General features: G+C 37.1%; 1 protein-coding gene across 1 annotated transcript in view; it reads left to right on the forward strand.

Moving 5' to 3' along the window:
- The first annotated feature begins 1,253 nt into the window (after positions 1–1,253).
- The window catches only part of LOC140169597 (methionine aminopeptidase 1D, mitochondrial-like), a 28,217-nt gene continuing 9,508 nt past the window's right edge, over positions 1,254–19,962 (forward strand). The window contains exons 1-5 of the mRNA XM_072192864.1: positions 1,254–1,407; positions 6,232–6,426; positions 6,730–6,911; positions 8,943–9,134; positions 15,898–16,061. Of these exons, the coding sequence (XP_072048965.1) occupies positions 1,350–1,407; positions 6,232–6,426; positions 6,730–6,911; positions 8,943–9,134; positions 15,898–16,061 (791 nt within the window). The 5' untranslated portion in view covers positions 1,254–1,349. The remainder of the gene's footprint in view (positions 1,408–6,231; positions 6,427–6,729; positions 6,912–8,942; positions 9,135–15,897; positions 16,062–19,962) is intronic.

Raw genomic sequence — 19,962 nt, forward strand, 5'->3', positions numbered from 1 at the left:
CTTAAAAGAGGTTTCCTTGAGCATGTTCAGGAAAACTGCACATTTATGCCCTTTTCACAACAGTGTGGCCTTAATGAAAGTCAATTTTGGTCATAAATGGATCTAAAAGAAGAGGCCCAGATGAACTGCACTATCAGGGATTATCAAGCTGTAAAATGTTCCAGGTGGTCATAATTTTATGCCCGATTAACTGGAACATTTTGCGAAAACTTTATATTTTAACTCAAAATCAAGGTGATTATGTTGTTTTGACTTGACTGAGGTAGGTCTCAGAGATGGCTTCCCAACTAGTTTGAGTCTCCACAGCTGTCTGTTGGTGGCCCGATGTCCTGCCGCTGCTACTGATGGTATTCCTGTCTCTGTACAGAAGTGCTTTATGTCCTCGAGCCACTTTTTCTCAGGTCCAGGCTTCCTCTGGGTCTGCTGCCTTCTATGTGACCTTCGAGCAGGATTTTCGGATAACGGGTGTTTTTCATTCTCTTCACATGACCAAAATATTTGAGGTTTTTGGTAATGATCGTTGCAGTCAGTTCTTTGTGGTAACGTAGCCGCTCCCGGATGTTGGGGTTTCGGATTCTGTCTCTTCTTGTGACTCTGTTTGGGTTTGCATTCGTTTGTGGAGTAGGGGCCTATGCTACAGAATGCGTTTCGAATTCCTGCAAGGCTAAGATGGATGATCCCCCTGTAGTTGGAGCAGTTTAAGGTATCCTTTTTCTTATAGATTAGGACAATAACAGCTTGTCCCCAGTCTTGTGGAATTTCACCTGTGTCCCATATTTAGCCCGATTTAATAACTGGAACATTCAACATTTTTGATGGATCTTGAGAATTAAAATTGGGCCAAATTATATGCTTTAGAGCTAAACAATTCCAAAATTTTCCAAAAGAGCTATAATTATCAGTGTTTGAGGCTCAAAGAACTGGAGCATGACCCAAATGTGGGTCTCAAGGAACTGAGGGACCCCCCCCCCCGGCCCCCCCACCCATCCGGGCATGACCCTTTTATTCCGACCTAGGCCTACCAGAAATTTCTTGACCCTCCTTGAAATTGTTTGTCCCCTTCTCCGGGAGAAAATATTATTGTACAGCCTCTATTAGACATTTTGTGGTAAACTAAATTAATCATGACAGTTTTCAAACAAACCTTGAGTAAAAAGTTTTTCGTCAATTTTAATTGGTTGGTTTTCTTGAGCTTTGCGCATGCGTGGGGATTAATTGTACGACAGGCTGTCTGATCGGTTTTCGGTGCCGAATTCTGCAGACTCAACGTTTTAACAACAAAATTTCCCTACATTTCGGGGACAGTTTCTTGCAGGTTGTGTGACTTGTGTCAACATTTTGCCAAATACATGAATATGGCGCAGTGTGGGCGGTATGTTCTTTTTATGCAGAGAGCTGTGAGTAAGGGTAAGGTTGACATTTACTGTCGTGGTTAGCCCCTGTGCCGTACTATTACGCCGACTTTCGTATTCATATTCATATGGAAACAGTTCATGTCAGAAATTAATATTTTGTTCTGGGTCTGATTATTCGGACCAGGTTAGCCCCTGAAAAGTACTACTTAGTACTAGTCCAGTGCCGTACTATTACGCTGACTTTCGTATTCGGCGAGGAGGACGATTTCGACCTCCTGGTTTGTTTACAATTTAGACAAAAAACCGTTCCGCTTGTCCAAACACTCAGGTATCAGAAGGATGGTCCACAATAGCGTGATTCACGTAACCTGAATAGGGATTAAAAAGCTGTCACGTAGAACCGTGTGCTTCTATTGTCCAATTTGCCATCAAGATTTCATATGGAAACAGTTCAGACCCAGTACACGATCATGTCAGAAATTAATATTTTGTTCTGGGTCTGATTATTCGGACTACTACTAGTCTAATTAAAGCGGGCAGCTTTATTTCTATAGATCTGCTGCGCATTCAAATTGCATTTGTATTGCATCGTAATTTCATTTGTGCCCATGCTAATTATGTTTACACAACATGCACTCATGTGTTTTCAAGCAAATTCGCCGATAATAGGTGATCAAAAGCGATCGGAATGTTTACACAAAACTACAGATTGCGATCGCATTCAGCTCATTATAGCTTGTATTAAACTTCATATGAGGAAAATACGGCATAATTTTTCATGGTGCTTGCGGAATGCCATGCAGTAAAATACTAAAACATTGCAGCAAGTCATGATTGACAACTAAAAATTGGTGTGTCGTCGTATCCTCCGCTGTCAGTTTCTTATCCACTCACTAGCTACGTCAGCCTGCGACTCTGCGTCCTCATAAAAGCTTTGTGATTAGGGGCTGAGCCTGTGCAATAATTGAATAATTATGAGCCCTGGGGAGGGTAAAATGGGGGCAAGAAATTTTTGGCGAGCCGAAAGAGGGGGGGCAAGCAATTTTTGGCCAACCGAGAGGGGGGGGCAAGCAATTTTGGCGTACATTCATGGGGCACCTTTTAAATTTTAAAACACCCTAAAAAGGCTTAGGAAAACAGTACGGAAACGCTTTATGCAAATTTTCCTGCTCGCTGTGCTTAGAAAACAGTACGGAAACGCTTTATGCAAATTTTCCTGCTCGCTGTGCTCACAACATATATATAGACCATTTAAGGTTTGAAAATTAGGAACCCCAAAATTTGGCATGTGTAAAGGGGGGGGCAAAGATTTTTTGGCGGGCCAAGAGAGGGGGCAAGTGATTTTTGGCAGGCTGAGAGGGGGGGGCAAGCAATTTTCGGCAGGCCGTTCAGAAATTTTACCCCCCTGGGGGCTCATAATTATTGCACAGCCCCTTACGTAATGTCTTATGGCTATAAAGCCACGATTTTTCCGTGTTAGAAAATTTAAATTCTGTACTACAAATTGGACGATTCCATGAGTTTCCGTTTTACATTATATTAATAAAAGCACCGAAAAGTGTATACAAGCATGTTTTTAAAAATGTGTAATTTGTCTAATTATATACATGTATACATGTACCTTTTTTCTGTAGTCTCCCCTCAATATTCCCATTAAAATTAAGCATCATCACTTGTCTTGTGTGTACAAGTTTACGGTAGCTTTATCGGCCAGAATCTTGCATCGTAGATTCATAGGCCTAGAATAAATACTAGAATGGATTGTTTTTATTGTTTGATTACTGCTAAATTATCACGTTTCTTTGTTTTCTTTTGCAAATCAACACAAAAGTTTTCCGTATCATAGAGAAATCGTGGGTTTAGTTATAATGGCAAATTCCAATAAGTACAATGAAATAATGAGTAGGGCGGGTTCCGGGGCTGGTTTATTCTTCGTCTTACGTAACAGTATTGTTCTCCAAAAAAACCTGGGTTCTCTACCTATGGCGTTCTAGCTGAAATATACAGCAAGATAATGTAAGATAGTAAATGTAAACCTGTATAGCTAGAGTATCTCGAGCTAGGTTAGCCCAGTTTACAAATTTCAGGACTTGTTAAACTGAGAACTCTAGCTTCAATTTGCACCACGATAGTTACGCATTCGAAGCTAGAGTGCTTTGCTATGGTTTTTTCGGTCGGACAGCGGTGCAATTTTTTGCACCGGATGTTATTTATTCTGTTAAGGTGGTATTGGATGCATTTTCTAGAAATTAGGAAATGCTTTGAGCATGTTTTAAACAGATTAATTGAGTAGGGTAAAGTACACTGATCAATATGCCTTGTGTTTGGAGCAAATCGGACATAGGCCTACAGTTTCCATAATACATCAAGTCATCAATTTATATATGTTCTTTGTTCCCATTGTTTTTGTCAATAATCAATATAGTTTTGCTAAAAGGACTGCAAAGGCTCATTAATATATATTTTTTGCCAATATTTTGCTAAAAATCAATACATAAATGGTCACTTTTATTTTGCATACTTTTGTCCTGAAACTTGGTCAAAGTGTTTCTAATATGTTCTAATGTACAGTGAAGCCGCCCTCTAATTTGCATATTTGCATAATTAATAAGCTAATTGCATAAATGCTAATTTGCAAATATGGAAATTAGGGGGCGGCTTCATATATAATACATTAGAACACATTAGGAACACTTTGACCAAGTTTCAAGGCAAAAATATAAGAAAAAATGCCCCCACTACAAAATTAACTAATTAATTAACTTATTAATTAGAAATAAAATTTTAAAAAATTTTTCATTAAAACAAATCATAAAATAAAAGAAAAGTGTGAATGTACATGATGATAAACAAAACTAAAAGGAAATATATCAGGGTCAAATTAAAATAAAAAGAATGATGGGCGTAGTGGTATGGCGAAGCACTCGGCGGGAGTGTTGTTTCTGGATGCCGGACCATAATGCAATTCACAGGTACCAACGTATTGGCTTGCTAATTTTGCTCATTTTTACTTTTACGCTGAAAATATTCTCCTTTTCTCACATAGATGCATCAAGGGGACGATATTTGAAAAATTTTGTATGTAAGTTTGAAGACAATCCATATCCTAACCGATATACCCCCCTTTAATGATATCAAAATGCATTGAATTTGAATGCATTTTGATATCATGAATAGAGTATGACATGAATACAAAATTACAAATTTAGTCCTGCCAGCAAGACTTCAGTCTTTATCATAAACATAATGCCATCTACTGACCTGAAGTCTTGCAGCGGTACATAGGGATGCACTGTACGTTTAAGAAATCCAAACTTCAAGCATCAAGAAATATACCTTGTATTTGTCAGTTTACCTCAGAGATGCTGTAGACCCGCTCTACACAGTGTAGAAACATTAGAAGTAGAATGCTGCTCAATATGATAAATCCAAATCATGAAAATCAAGATATTTTGCAGAGCAATATTTTGACCACTTTTGCACTAAGTAAATTACTCCCATGAAGATTGCAGGATTTGCCAACCCTGGGAATTTTGAACCAACCCAAAAGATGAGATCAATGTAGATCAATTACCTCAACTTTGTGAGTATAGACTAGTACAGTGGGATTAAAATCATCCAAGCACGCCCAAACCCTGGTACAATGGGATTAAAATCATCAGTGCATGCCCAAACTGTCCTTGAGAGAGTTCCTCAGATACATCCTTAGAGCCCAAAATGAGCCCACATATTGTGGTATTTCTTATTTGTGAAATAGATATTTATAGAGAGAACTGTAACTCTAGGTACGACGAGTTACAGTTACTGGAACTAATACAAATTATCAATTTTCATATTTTTACAAAACATCATGCATTTTTTTAGGTCAACCATGAATGACCCTAGCATTTAAGTCTAGGTCCAGGGACACTACAAAACCGGAAAAAAAACTTTAAAATTTCCTGCCCGGGTAATAGGATTCTTGGGTGGGACTCGAATTCCCGGGACTCACTAACACCCTTAATATTAAGTTCATCAACAACAATCATTATTTTATCATCGGAGTGCCTGATTCTGTTAAAGTTGGTATTTGTATGTAATTGAAGTCTAGATTTCCATTTTTGAAAGTTACATGAAAATTGGAGTTGTCATTTTCGTAAAATGGCCATTTTACGTCCAGGATGTGAGGGCGCTTTGCATGAAACTTGCAAAGAGAACTTCCTGCTTCCTGAGAACACAAAAAATGATGCAACGGTCAAACGAAAAGAAATATAATGCCCAAATTTCTTGCGGATGTGCCACATGTGGTTATCTTCAAACTGATATCATCAAAATTTCCTGTGAAAAGAATGTGTGCATGTTTTATACAAAGCGCCCTCACATCCTTTTTTGGACATCAAACGGCCATTTTAAGAAAATGATAACTCCAATTTTACATGCAAACCAACACCAACTTTAACAGAATCAGGCATAAAATAATGATTGTTGATGAAAATATTGATTTTCAGACCCCCCCAACAGAAACTTGGTGGGTACAGTCAACATATAGAACCACATTTTTGAAAGGTCATTTCAGGGTCATCCGAGGTCACCCAGGGGTCATCTGAGTTCAAATTACTAAAATTGTCATATGGGCATGAAACTTGGTGGGTACAGTCAACATATAGAACCAAATTTTTGAATGTTCATTTCGGGGTCATCCGGGGTCACCCAGGGGTCATCTAAGGTCAAATTAACCTTTAGCGTTATAGGATTTGTACACATTTGAATCGCCCCATGGTGGAGGCATCCCATTCGACGCCTTGCGTCGAAAACCGTGACATTTCTAGTTTTTTTTGGTTTTTTAAAATCAAAATGTGTATGGCTATTTTATTTTGTTGTTATTTTTATGCTGTAGGGTCTGGTCATCTATCACAGATAGCATTCAGCAAGAAAACTCAGCAGCATTGCTACAGGTGCCTAGGCAGACAACAGACAGTACCATGGACCGTGTGTACGGTCAGGACTTTCTTCAGTTTCTTCCGCAGTGGGAAAAATAAAGAATTGGAGCAAGACAGACCTACGCCTACATACCCTGTCATACAGGAATTAGGTGAATTGATTAGTGTTCATAGTGTTCATATGTGGGGAGATTAAGGTCATGTCCTCCATAGGGGTAGATGGATGTCAACTGGAATAGCCTAATTTGTGCCACACAGATTTTATACACAGATAGCTACACATACAATGTATTTTGAATTGGTGTTATCACCAATTAAGGGGAATTGTTCTATTGTGGGGCAATTACAAGTATATTCACAAAATACTATTTTGTTAAAATCCATTGCCCTTTGACCTTAAATTTTCCAAGATCATATGGAATCTATATCTCAACAAGATATTGTTCTCTCTTCAGGAAAGGTGAGCCCAAGGAGGATGGTGCCAGCCCATATTAACAAGCCAGAATGGGCTGAAACTGGTCAGGTTGCTAAGAAACCCATCTATGACCAGATATTAGATACTGAGGAGCAGGAAGAAATGAGGGTTGCTGGTAGAATAGCAAGGAAAATACTGGATATAGGTGCATCAGAACTCAAGGTAGGCATACGTATAGACCTTTTTCCCTACTTCCGATCATGCATTATTTCAGGGGGTACTTCCGCCACATTCCAATGCATCATCTCCCGGGGGTGTAGAGTTCTGTTCATTTTGGCTGGACACTTCATCAGAGAAAATTAATCTTCTTTTTGATGCAGTTCATGAATAGTAATTTGGGCTTATGACAACTATGTACCTTTTGCAGAGATGCCAATCCTCCCTATATAATTAGAGGGAGGCTCATAATATTTGTAAATATTTTTGTCCATTTTGGCACCCAAATTTGACAACCTCCCTATTTCTGGCAAGTTATGTGCCATTGAAGTTGCATGTAATTTTGAAAATCTCCCTATTTTTTTTTTGTATCTTACCTATTTTCTGGATGTTAATATTGGCATCTCTGCTTTTGGAAGCAAAAAGAAATCACTTTTTTAGTCATTACATGTATATTGGCATGGGGTTGTCAGGAAAGGAAAGAAAGTTTCCTGTTACAAGCACTTAAACGTACGGCCATACCATGCCACAGGGGATTGCCTTGGCTAGCCAAGCTTTCCATCACCATACATGCTTTTGCATGATGACGCAATCGCATTACATGGAATACTTCCGCTTGCAGTTTCTTCCTCTTGTAGCTTTTTGTGGTTTTTGGTCACGTTGGGGTTAGAGAACACCCTGACGAGGGGAAAAACTGGTTGTATAATGCCTAAAAAATTGTTTGATTGGCGTAATCCGACCTACCCTGGAAATAGGCCCAACCCTGTCTTTTGCCCCCCCCCCCCTACCTACCTGCCCTAATTTTATTTTGTGTTACGCCAATCAATTTAAACAGCGCCAAGACTTTTTGGCGGAGGGGAAGCAAAGAAGAAAGGAAGGAAGAAGATGAAGAGAATTGTTATTTTGTCGATTGCGGTTTTGAACCCCGACCCCTTAGGTGCTAGACACGCTCACAGCCATACCTTGCCACAGGGGATTGCCTTTCCGTCACCGAACGTGCTTCTGCATGATGACGCAATTGCATCACATGGAATACTTGCGCTAGCAGTTTTTTGCTCTTGTAGCTTTTTGTCGCTTTTGGTCATGTTAGGGTTAATAAGTGCGGTTTTTAATAGCTTGTCTATTCAAAAGCGTTTTTGTCACCATGGGGTCTCCCTGTTGGTTTTGTTTTGGCTGGGTTTTTTCTCGATGTTCGGGGGGAGTAAGGCAGGTTATATTAATTGCCCCAGCTCAAGCCATATCAGTAATGTCACCCTTGTGAGGTAGTAACTGCGGCGGGGCTATTCCCCTTCTTGATTGGCTGCCTTACGACCTTGCCAGGCTCGGACCAATCAGATCTCTTGTTAGTGAGCGTCTGGTACTTCGCGGTTTTTTCCCTTTCCTCCTCATTCACTTTTTTCGGCTGGAGCGGTCAGGTTCGTTTGAAAATCCCGCCCAACCCACCCAGTTTTGTAGCTGGGGAGGGTTTGGTGGGTCGTGTCTGAACCAGTGGTGTTTGAGGGTAGCTGGCCAGGTCTGTGCGCAGTCCCCGTTCCGGATGTGGGGGTGGGCTGGCAAGATATCTTGCAGCCGTGTGCTCAGCCAGGTACGGCATGTTTTCAGGGGGATCAGGGTCTGGACCGTGTCTTTTTTGGTAGTTTCAATGGTCGTGTCCGGATAATATTTGGAGGTGTGTTGCCCCAAGTAGGATCCACCATCCAAATCATCAAATAATATGTCCAGAATCCATTCCCACCTTTTTGTTCCTTATCAATGGGTAATCTCTGTAGATAGTCCTACTTGTTCGTGCATCAGTGTGGTGCTCTGACCGTTTCAGCTAATTCCGCAAAAAGTAAATGTTAATTGGGTGGTATCATAAATTGGCTGTGTGATGAGTTATTTTTCTCTCTGTGCATGTAGCCTAAGACCCTCCGAGGACAAAGTAGTCATATACTTATTTAGGAAGTCTATCTATACTCAACTGCATTTTCAATCTACATGTAATTATCATCCAATACTTAATGTCCTCTTTTTTTATTGCTTTCTTTTCTTTAATAGGTTGGGGTTACCACAGATTATATTGATGAAGTGGTACATAATGCGTGCATTGAACATAACGTCTATCCATCACCACTCAATTATTATAACTTTCCTAAATCTGTGTGTACATCAATCAACAATGTCATGGTGCATGGTATCCCTGACGACAGGCCACTTCATGATGGGGATATTATCACTCTTGATGTAACTGTAAGTAGTCTTTAAAGTTTGGTTGCAGCATTTTATTTTATAATGTCATGTTTTTAATATTGGTAGCCATGGTAACAGCACGTCGTCACTGATGTAATAAATGTTGTTGAAAGTTTTGTCACGTAATGTTCTACTTCTAGTATTTTATGTCTCTGTTAGTAACTTATTGTTTGTAACGGTTGTTCATCATTACCTTTTAATGCAATGCACATCAAAGTTTTGACAATCTTATGCTTGTATGTCTCTACTAATATAATATACTTTTCCTGCTATCCAAGAACTGCACATGATGGAATGAGAGAAAATCAATATCATTAAATGTGCAATTTAGGTTGCCTAGAGACGCAGTTTAAATCATTGATGAAGATCAATATCAACATTAGTGTTGTTATGTTTATAATAAACTGCAGGTGAAACGTCTTTAACTCAATAATAATAATGATTTCTTCTCATTTTCTTTCCTTCAAATTTATCATGTCTCATGCATCTGGCACGTAATGCAAAACCTGTCCCCCAGACAAGGCTAACGGCAGCTTTGTTTACTAGGATGACCAAACAAACACCAGGGGTATACAGGGAGTATCTCAAAAAATGTTACAATTAAAAAAATGACCAGAAAAAATAGGGATATGAACAATATATTTTGTTGGTGGTGTGTAGCGTGATTTTTTTCTGTGTGATTTAGGCCTAGTCCACACTAGTATATTTTCGTCATCGTGTCGTAATTACCCGATTATGACACGATTATGATACATGAATGATGAGAGCGTCCACACGGTCAGCATCTCGTTATAGTGTCGTAATAAATTCACGCTACTGTGATTACGAAGCCCATTGAGTAAACATAAATACAACGACAAAATGCGTACACACGGGTAATTGTCATCATTAATTACGACACGATCAGGCTAGAAACCGGCCCAATGATGGAAATGTTCATCATTCGCGAATGATGACACGATTGTAGTATGCCGGCGACATTGAGCGGCACACGGTACTAATATTATAATCGATTATGACACGATCGTGTCGACGGGAAAAAACACTCGTGTGGACCGGCCTTAGAGCTTTTGTTGTTAAAGTGACAGTCCATTTACTGCAATATGCCTATTGAGCTGTAGACAATTAATGTGTTATTAATTACACCATGCTAATTATGTAAAAGGAAAAGTGGACCAGCTCAGATTTTCTCTCCTTAAATATTATGTAAAAGTCATTGTGTTGAGTTATTATTATGCTTTCTACTGACAATGTGAGTCAGGTAAATTGAAGGAGCAGTGTTTCACATGATAAGGTCTTTGCCTTTGGCGCAAGAGGTCCTGGATTCAATTCTCTGCATTACCAATAAAAAAAATTATAATTCTACAATCCCTGTGGCTCATCTGGTAAAGGTGGGGCAGTTGACCCATGATAAAAGAACTTGTTACAGTCGGTTCTGATCGGGGTAGTAAGCCTGATTATTGGCTACACTTGCCTGTATGTTTTGTAAAAATGTGGCGACCCCCATTAACCAGCACACTTGTGCCTGGCACACCGACACCGCCTGGCTAATAATTATTTGGTGGAGCAGAGACATTAAAATGAATACACGGGATCGATACACGTGAATTGCTATGCACGATTTTGATATCAGACGAAAATCTTCGGATAGTGGGTTAGAAATTGATGAATATCTCCCATAAATGAATTTTTCTCAAGAAACCAGATGTGGTCTCATACACTTGAAAATACGTGTTGAACAGATATGATAGTCGCTAGAATGCGCTTTGAAAATTGGCCGTGCGCTTTGAACTCAAAATCTGACAATTTTATATTGCGTTGGTCCTGTATTACAGCGTGTAGTACAGCTGCACTCACTGTAGGCAGTATAAAAGTCGATGACCATTGACCTCAATGGGGTATACAAGCTTATTCACGCACAACCAAGATCAATTACACGGCTATTGTGTATAGCCTTAGTTATGTCCCTCGACTAATTATTGGTTTTAAAGAGCTTTAAAGGTTTGAACCAAATGGCTAATCGTGGCTGTGGATTCAACCTACCATGGCGATTCCTGCCATGAAGATATAGGGTCGATGACACTGTGCCTGGCTGATGTTCCATTACCATCTGTGTAATCTCCTAGATTTCTGCTGTTAATGCCTAGATATGATTGGCATAAAAATATGATTTTGGTCAAATTTTAATTTTGTTTTTCTATGCCAAAAAATTATGAAATAATTTAGTAATAAGTGGAAGGTTTTCTGGTTATGCTAGACATAAAAAAGAGACCTTTCTATTTTAAATTTTTTTGGGAGGATTGTAACATTTCTTTGAGATACACTGTATAAATTAGCAAATTCCATACTTTGACATTAACAATAATAAATAAAAATCTCATGGATCGATTCAAACTTCATTTTTGTCTAAAGCCCAAAATCAATTTTGTCCTCCGCTTTCAAATGCAATAACACTAGACTACCATCAATTGATTAACTTAGGTGGTTACACTATTTGCTGTCAAAGTGATGTAATAATCGGATTAACTACCATAGCAATAGATGAATGAATACAATTTTTGAATAGATCGCCCTGCACTACAATGTTCACGCTGTACCTATGCATTGAACCAATAGATGTTAAAGAAATGCTGATCACTCACACCTGTAAGATTAGTATCTTTGAAGTAGGCCTGGCATTTTCGGGTAATTTTGTACCCGGGTACCAGCGCGTTTTTAAGTGGGTAAACCGAATACCAAAATTGCAAAAAAAAAAAAAAAAAAAATTTTTTTAAGGTTTTTTTTCGGTTTTGTAGTGTCGGTGAGTCGGTGGACCTAGACCTAAATGCTAGGATCATTCATGGTTGACCTAAAAAATAAATATTAATGATTTCAAAATGCATTGAATTTGAATGCATTTTGATACCATTAATAGAGTATGACATGAATACAAAATATCAATTTTCATATTAAAAATACAAAACATCTTGAAATTTTTTTTTTTTTTTTTTAGGTCAACTATGAATGATCCTAGCGTTTAGGTCTAGGTCCGAGGACACTACAAACCGAAAAAATAAAAACTTTTTTTTTAATTTGGTACCGGGCAGGGTATTTCCTGCCTGGGTAATGTAATCTCGGGCGGGTACCCGAATACCCGCCCGAAAATGCCAGCCTTACTTTGAAGAGAGTATTGTATTCAATCTATGATTGCAAACATACACAGGTGATTGGTGCAACCTGCTTGTAGTGCAGGGCAATAAATTGTATTCATCTATTGCCATGGTGTTGACTGCCGAAGCTCGGTCTAGACAGGTGTACTTAATACTTAATAATATACATGTAGTGCTTCAGTTGGGTTTCCCCCTTTGCTCACACCAAAGATCAAATATTCATCAGGATTACCAGTACAATGTATGTATTTTCACCATAATTTCCAAGCCACCACCACAAAATTTTATTTATGTTTTTATTCACTGATACATGTATTATTAGTATTCATTATTGTGGAAACCCATTTATAGTGACAATGTAGTTTAAGTTTCTAGTTGTTTTATTGTGTATTTTGAATGTCAACTTTTCTCGGCTTGGACTTATTTTGTGCTTTATAAATGTGGTTTTTCATTTCATTCATTTCATTTCATTTCAATTTGATTTAAATATTGAATGCTTATTACTTTTTTTTATGTCAGCTTGGGTCAGTCACACATGGAAAATGCAATCTTTATTGCTTTTTGTTTGCCTGATGTAGAGACCTAGATATTAACCAATATTTCTATAAAGGAAAATTGGCATGACTATTATATGAGTGGCCATTTGGAATTTATTAAGCAAAGTCCCGGGGGAGGCACTCCCTATCTAAAGTGGCAGGGATGTGCCTCGGCCATGTTAAAATTAGAGGGCATTCAGGTCAAATGTACAATTACAAAAATATGGGGTCATTCAATACACAACCTGAATAAATTGGGGTCATTCAGTATGAACTTTGGAAAGAAGGATGGTCATTGGGGTAACAAATTGTAAAATAGGAGTCATTAGGTACAGGATTGCCAAAAGAGTATCATTACAAAATGTAAGTACACATAAATAAGTGCCAAACTGCGAAAAAACAACTTGGCCACCTTGGAAATTTGAGAAATCTAATTATTTCTGGAGGAGAACACAAATACCACCTAAATTTTGGAATTAGAAAGGGGGGTCATTGGGTAGCAGGAAATAGAAAAGGAGGCTTATTGAGTACATGAATTTTTTTTTTTTTGGTCATTGGGTAAAAGGTAGTGACCATAACACAAAAAAGGGGGTCATTGGGTACATGCCGGTTTGAAAAAGGGGTCTTTCCCGAGGCACATGATGCATATCTGTTATGGAAGTGCCCCGAGCAAAGTAAAACATGTTTGGTGTCTGACCTTTTTTTACAACACAGAGTTGCCCATTGTATTATAAGGCCTAACAAAAATAATGTTTTGATTCCTGTAACATGCTGGGAAAAAAACTCTTTTTTCTCCAACCAACTCTTTTTTTCCCAGCATGTTTTGCACAGTTACATGAAACACAACATTATTTTTGTAAGGCCTAATTATTGTGTAACTTGAAGAAGAGGAGGCACTTTGCTTGATTGGACTAATTGCCATACAGTCAATCTATTTATATCATATTGCAAATATAATGCCTTTTTTTCTCATTGGTATGTCGTAGAACTTACCACAGTCTATGCATGCAAGAGTCAAATTACACGCACAGTGAGTGGAAAGTGACCAAGCACACAGGCAACGCACACTGGAATACCAAAGTCGATCTAGTTCAGAAATTTAACTTTTGCTTCTCCTAAATGATGATTGATCACCAAAGTTCTGTGTTATTCCCAAAGCTAACATCTTATATCTGTAAATACAAACCGAACCAGGTCAATACCCCATTTCTTTGCCAAGTTCTGACCTTGTAAAGAGTGAAAAATGAGAAAAATTATGACTTTTGACTCCTTCCTCCATAGAAAGTATTTCACACATGTTGTGTTTAAATCCAAATTTGCTACTCTTGAACTTTTGAGTATTTTTATCTAGCTAAAAGTACTGAATGTAAACATAACAAATTATCATTTATCGAGCAAACCAGATTGTTACCTCAAGATTTAAGAAAGATACGGCAGTTTTGGCACAGTATGAACGCGTTTTTTGGAGTGTCTGGTACCGTGCTAAGTAGGCGCTGGAAAAAGTCTAAGAGGCAAATGAGAAGGTATTTGCAATATGAAATGTTAATATCTGAAACATTTTTACCAAAAAGGTTATACATGAAATAAAAAAATAAAATAAAAATAGAATCCCTAGGGATGCTATTATTATCCTTTAAGTCAAATTTTCCTTAGTGAAACATTCCTTTAAATGTCAGGCTGAATTTATGAAAAACTTATTTTAAGAATATCACCTGGGAATATCAACATCTATCCAGCATACGGTCAGAGTATTATGAAAGTATTGTTGGTTTAAAATGTGACTACCCATTTGCACAATGAAATTTGATAACAACAACCTTGTTGAATCAAATGATAGCTGTTGGAACCATGGTACCATGTCCACCAAAAATATGCCCACAAAAGTCAACAAATTTCTAAAAAATCAAAAGTCCACCTTTTTTTGTGTGAATGAAATTGTTCAAAATGTTTTTGTGTGCATGAAATTGTTCACCCCCAAAATAAATCCTGATATGTCTATACAGCTACAAGAATGTTTGAACAGTATTTTTTGTGGTACCTGAGAGCACAGCACCAAATTGCAGTCTGCTGAAATTCGCGATATAAAATACAAATTTTATGAAGATAAACATTTTTTCCCAAACAGACCTAATTTTGGGAAAAAAATATTTATCTTCAATATGAAAGATCAAAATTTTCAAATGATGGACGACTTTTCCTTCGAGCTACATACACCTTAATAGGTACATATCGTTAGATTGATTAAGTTTACTCTGAAAACTATTAAATGTCAAAAGTTATCAATTTTTAATTTTGTGTCATAAAATTTGTATTATATCATAAATTTAAAAAAAATCAAAATTATTTGATTTCAGAAATACTTCACCTCATATTCAGAATTGATATGTTTATGTCCCACAAAAATACTGTGCAAATGTTGTTATCAGATCCCTAATTAATGAAAGATTAATTTAGGATTGACCTATTTGTCTCTTCTGGCAAGAAAACTTATTTCCCAACACAATGTCTCAGATTTCCCAAGACAAAGTCTTGGAATGGAATCGGTAGCATCATCACACTATTGTTTGATGAGATCATTTATTAAAGTCATAATGTACGATCTTATAATATGAATTTGGTAATTTTTTTTCAAACCTGATTTTTTGGCATATTTGTAATGTTTACACCTGTCACAACTTGCACCTAAATGGAATCAGCCAAATTTGTTGTGTTTGTAGGTAAACAGAGCAAAGTTCGACATAAAGTCATAATTCAAGAAATTATGACTTTATGTCCGCCCATAGAACTGCATGTTAAACTGCCAAAATAACAAGCAGTGTTTTTCACGTTATTTCAGCATTTTGAGTATATAATGACAAATTATATAAATTTAAAGGAAATCGTACATTAAGCCTTTAATTAAAGATAAATAGCACCATCAATCAGTGTTCAACTTTGCTTAAAAATGAATACAGATCAAGAACCAATGCTGACACAGCAGGACAGATGAAAGTACTCTTGGATAAACCCAATAATTTTGGTATTATATCAAATGTTATATTTCATCCTCCGATATGATTTTGTTTGTTTCTTTAATAGATTTGTAAAAATGGCTTCCATGCTGATTTGTCGCAAACATACCAAATAGGAGAAGTTGATGCTGCTGGGAAACGCCTTGTAGAAGTGGCTAAAAAATGCCGTGATGAAGCCATCATGCAATGTGGCCCTAACATACCCATTAGTATTATTGGAAACACAATAGAGTGAGTATGCATTTGATGACAATCAAATTCTAACACCAGGATAAATTTATTATATTAACTTTTTCCTTGGATATCTACTGGAACGAACCATAAAAAGAAGATGTTAGAATTACATAATACTCCTTTATATAATCCCTTGTGACCCTGACATCAATTTACTTGAACTTTCCACAGACTATGTTTCTTTCAGTCATGACTTTTTATAATACTCGCTTCTTATTTATTACATTTGGTAAAAAGCACTGTAGGCAATACCCATTAGTATTGATAAAGTACTACATTAACAAGAAGAGGCTTACACAAAACATGTAAACATTAATCAAATAGTGAAAACAAAGCAAAACAGACAAAACATACACAGAAGGGAAGCAAGCAAAATGCTAAGGTCAAACAGTCTCAATGACCCCTTTTTAGGGCCTTTAATTTTGACGCAGACTTATTTAAAACGTAGCACTTCAAAATGTCAAATTAATGATAGGCAATATTTAATATAGTTGCCACGATATTTATTGCCTTGAATTTCAAAATTATTAAATTGAACATATTTCTTTTTATCCTTCAATGCACATTGTGAAAGTTGCTTTATTACAAAGTCAAGTTTCAAATCTGGACCAGTCACACATTCAGATCAATGGCAATGTTTTTTATGGTCAGCCTATGGGTCCACCCAGAATAGCTGTTTTTTTGTAGTTTCACAATTTTAGGAAATTAAATTTGTCATACTTGTATCAAAAGATGCAATTGGTTCAGCTGAGGATTAGTGGTGGCACCAGGAAATTGAGGGGAGGTGGGGAATGGAATTGAGAGGCAAAAATTTCCCAAAATTAGGTGATCTTGGCCCAAAAGAATGCAACTATGGCTGCAAATAGGGCAAATTTGGCCCAATATATCGGATTTTCAGTGATATTTGTTTTGTCCTGCCCGTGGCGCCACCACTGCGGGTTACTTTGCAAATCATCAGAAACCTGCAGCATAAATTAATATTATCAGTTGATGAAATACTAACACCGATATTGCCTCAGGTACTAACAATTATTAATCATTTCCTTAATTCTATTAAACCCCTGATTCCCGGGCCTGATTCTTCCATTTCACATACTGTGTACATGATATGCCTGAACCAATTATGTTTTCCCTGTTTCACAGTGGTCAGAAGTCCTTTCTTTGGTTTATGCATGGAATACATGCTTTAAAACTAGCTCATTTATTTTATGGGGGTAGTTAAATATTTGATTAGAATCGTTTATCATATTAGTAGTCACAGACTCACTGAAACTTACTAGAATTCCCAGCCTGACTGGCTAATGTAAATAAAATTGTATGGGATTAGCCTCATTTGGCAATTTTCTGCTTTTCATCATGAGTGAAAAGGTTAAGAACTAGGCTAGCTAATGGCAGTGTTTATTGAACATAAAGACATGCTGAGACGAGGCGTGTCCAGCAAATATTATCATCGTTCAGGGAAGAAATTAATGCATTCAAGACGAAAACATTTGTTGCTGTTTTGTCAATTTATATATAGCTGTGCCTACTCATACAACCGTCTTCATAATATTGCAAATTCTGCACATGTCCTTGAAGATCTTTCATTTATTACAAAAATTTGAGATGTTGCTGTTGTTGTTTCAAAACCAATAAATTGGAAGTTGATTCATTAAAAAATTAAGAGAGTTTTTCTTTTGTCAAAACCAGTTTGAATCCAACTTACTTTCCTATCACTTTCTTCTGACAAGGTTTAAGATCAGTGAATCAATCCAGACTTTATCAAAGAGGGGCGTTGTGAGTGATCCAACAGCTGACGACTGGGGGAAGTTATTTCACTTCGGTCACGTTGTTGATCTTCTTCTAGAAGACTTCAACAAGATCAACAACGTGACTTAGGTTGAAATAACTCTCATTACTCCAGTCGCCCCCTCAGCTGTTGGATCATCACAACAACACCAAGCTTTGATAAAGTCAGTGGCTCACTGACAAAACTGTCAGCAAGAAAACTAGTAAGTTTTCTTCAAACTGGTTTTGACAAAAGAAAAACTCTCTTAATTCGTTCATTACCAAACCTGATGAATTTGTTTCAAGATTTGATTCATTAAAGTTTATATGTTTATAATTGAACAACACTTTTCTTCAAGCTAGCGACAAATAGAGTCCACCAAGCAGGCATCAATATGATGGTTAAAGCCATATTATAACATTTGCTGAGGAGAACGCCCTCAAAAAATTTTTGAATTCTGGTTTTTATACGATTGTAATGTACATGTACTTTAGTCAATAAAGATACTCTACAAAAATCAAGAATTTAGGTGCTGTAGTTTTGTCAAAATCCGGGATTTTGAATAAAACGATGGAACCGGCATTTTATTATTACGATAGAAATATTAGTCGAACACGTATGCATAGTACGTACACGGCGTGCGGGATACACAGACACACACACCACAAGGATCGTGCCGTATTACAACCGCGGGAGTAACATGCATGGGCACTAGTAGTAAATTCCAATTTTCTATGCTTTACCTCACTTGTTCGGCTCAAAATTAAAAGGGGACATATTTGACAGTAAAAGCTAACATTTTATGGAAAATAAATACCGGTACTAATCTATTTTTACAGAAATGTTATAATATGGCTTTAATTAGAGAATAAATGATAGGAATTTTTTACTATCCTCTACCGTGTGATAGACGACAGGCAGGTCCAATATTTTGAGTAGTGGATGCCGGCGCAGTAAAAATATTTTGACATGCCTGTCGTCTATCATATGTAGAGGATAGTAAAAAACACAAATTCAATCGTTTATTCTCATTCTTAGTCAGTTAAATATTATTTTAATAACTGTAAACTATTTTTAAGCCAAAACTAAGTTACCATCATAAATACTCCCCTTATTATAAAATTATAATTTCCCAATTTTGGCTTTCACTCTCATTTCATCATTTTAATACTTGCCCCCTCCCAAAAAATATAACTGACTTTAGCACCCAGGGTGCTAAAATGTGGTATTAATTATTGACTAGCACAAAAATGGCATTTTAGGTGTAGAAATTTGTTAATTCACATGTAACAGAATTTTTTGATAGGGGACATACACATGCAACATCTATAATAAATTACTGAGTTTGGCGACATGGTAAGGCTAAAAACTTCTACGTTTTACATTATTTCGGAAAACGGATTTTTGCGTTGCCTAGAGTAAAGTTGTCCGCACCCCAATAAAACGTCCAATTTTGTTTTTGTTTACGTTAAGGGTGTCAAATTATGTTAATTAGTTTCAAAGCCACTACCAGAGCACCTGCATACTAAAACTTTTCAGGCCAACACAATACACTAATGTTGACCAGAGAAGATCCTGTCATCGGTGTGAGGATATTATGCCTGTAGTCTCAACTATTACATGACACAGTAGAAGTATGCCTGTAGTCTCAAACACAGTAGAAACTCAATTAACATCTACTGTTTATTCAACTAATTTATCAACATTAGCATGTATTCTGTGTTTTTATGGAGAACCTATAGTCAACAGTAGAGTGTTTGTTTATTCAATTAGTTTGTAAGTGAAACTTTTGAAGGACAAATTAATCAGGGTTGCCACACCTGTGGTTAGGTAGCCCAAATGGGTGACTTTTGAACAATTTCACTGAGACTTAAGGACAAATTAATCAGGGTTGCCACACCTGTGGTTAGGTAGCCCAAATGGGTGACTTTTGAACAATTTCACTGAGACTTCCCATAGGAACAGATCATGGGGTGACTGTCAACATTTACTCAAAAGGCTGAAATGTCCTTTGTCAACATCTCATAAAATGTCCTGATCCAATTGCCTATTTGCCTTATCAAACCACTGAATTTTATTTACCATGAATAGGCCTAATCTGCTTTGTGGTAGTGCTATGTTATCAGCATA

The sequence above is a fragment of the Amphiura filiformis genome, chromosome 1 (genome assembly GCF_039555335.1).
Source record: "Amphiura filiformis chromosome 1, Afil_fr2py, whole genome shotgun sequence".
NCBI lineage: Eukaryota > Metazoa > Echinodermata > Ophiuroidea > Amphilepidida > Amphiuridae > Amphiura > Amphiura filiformis.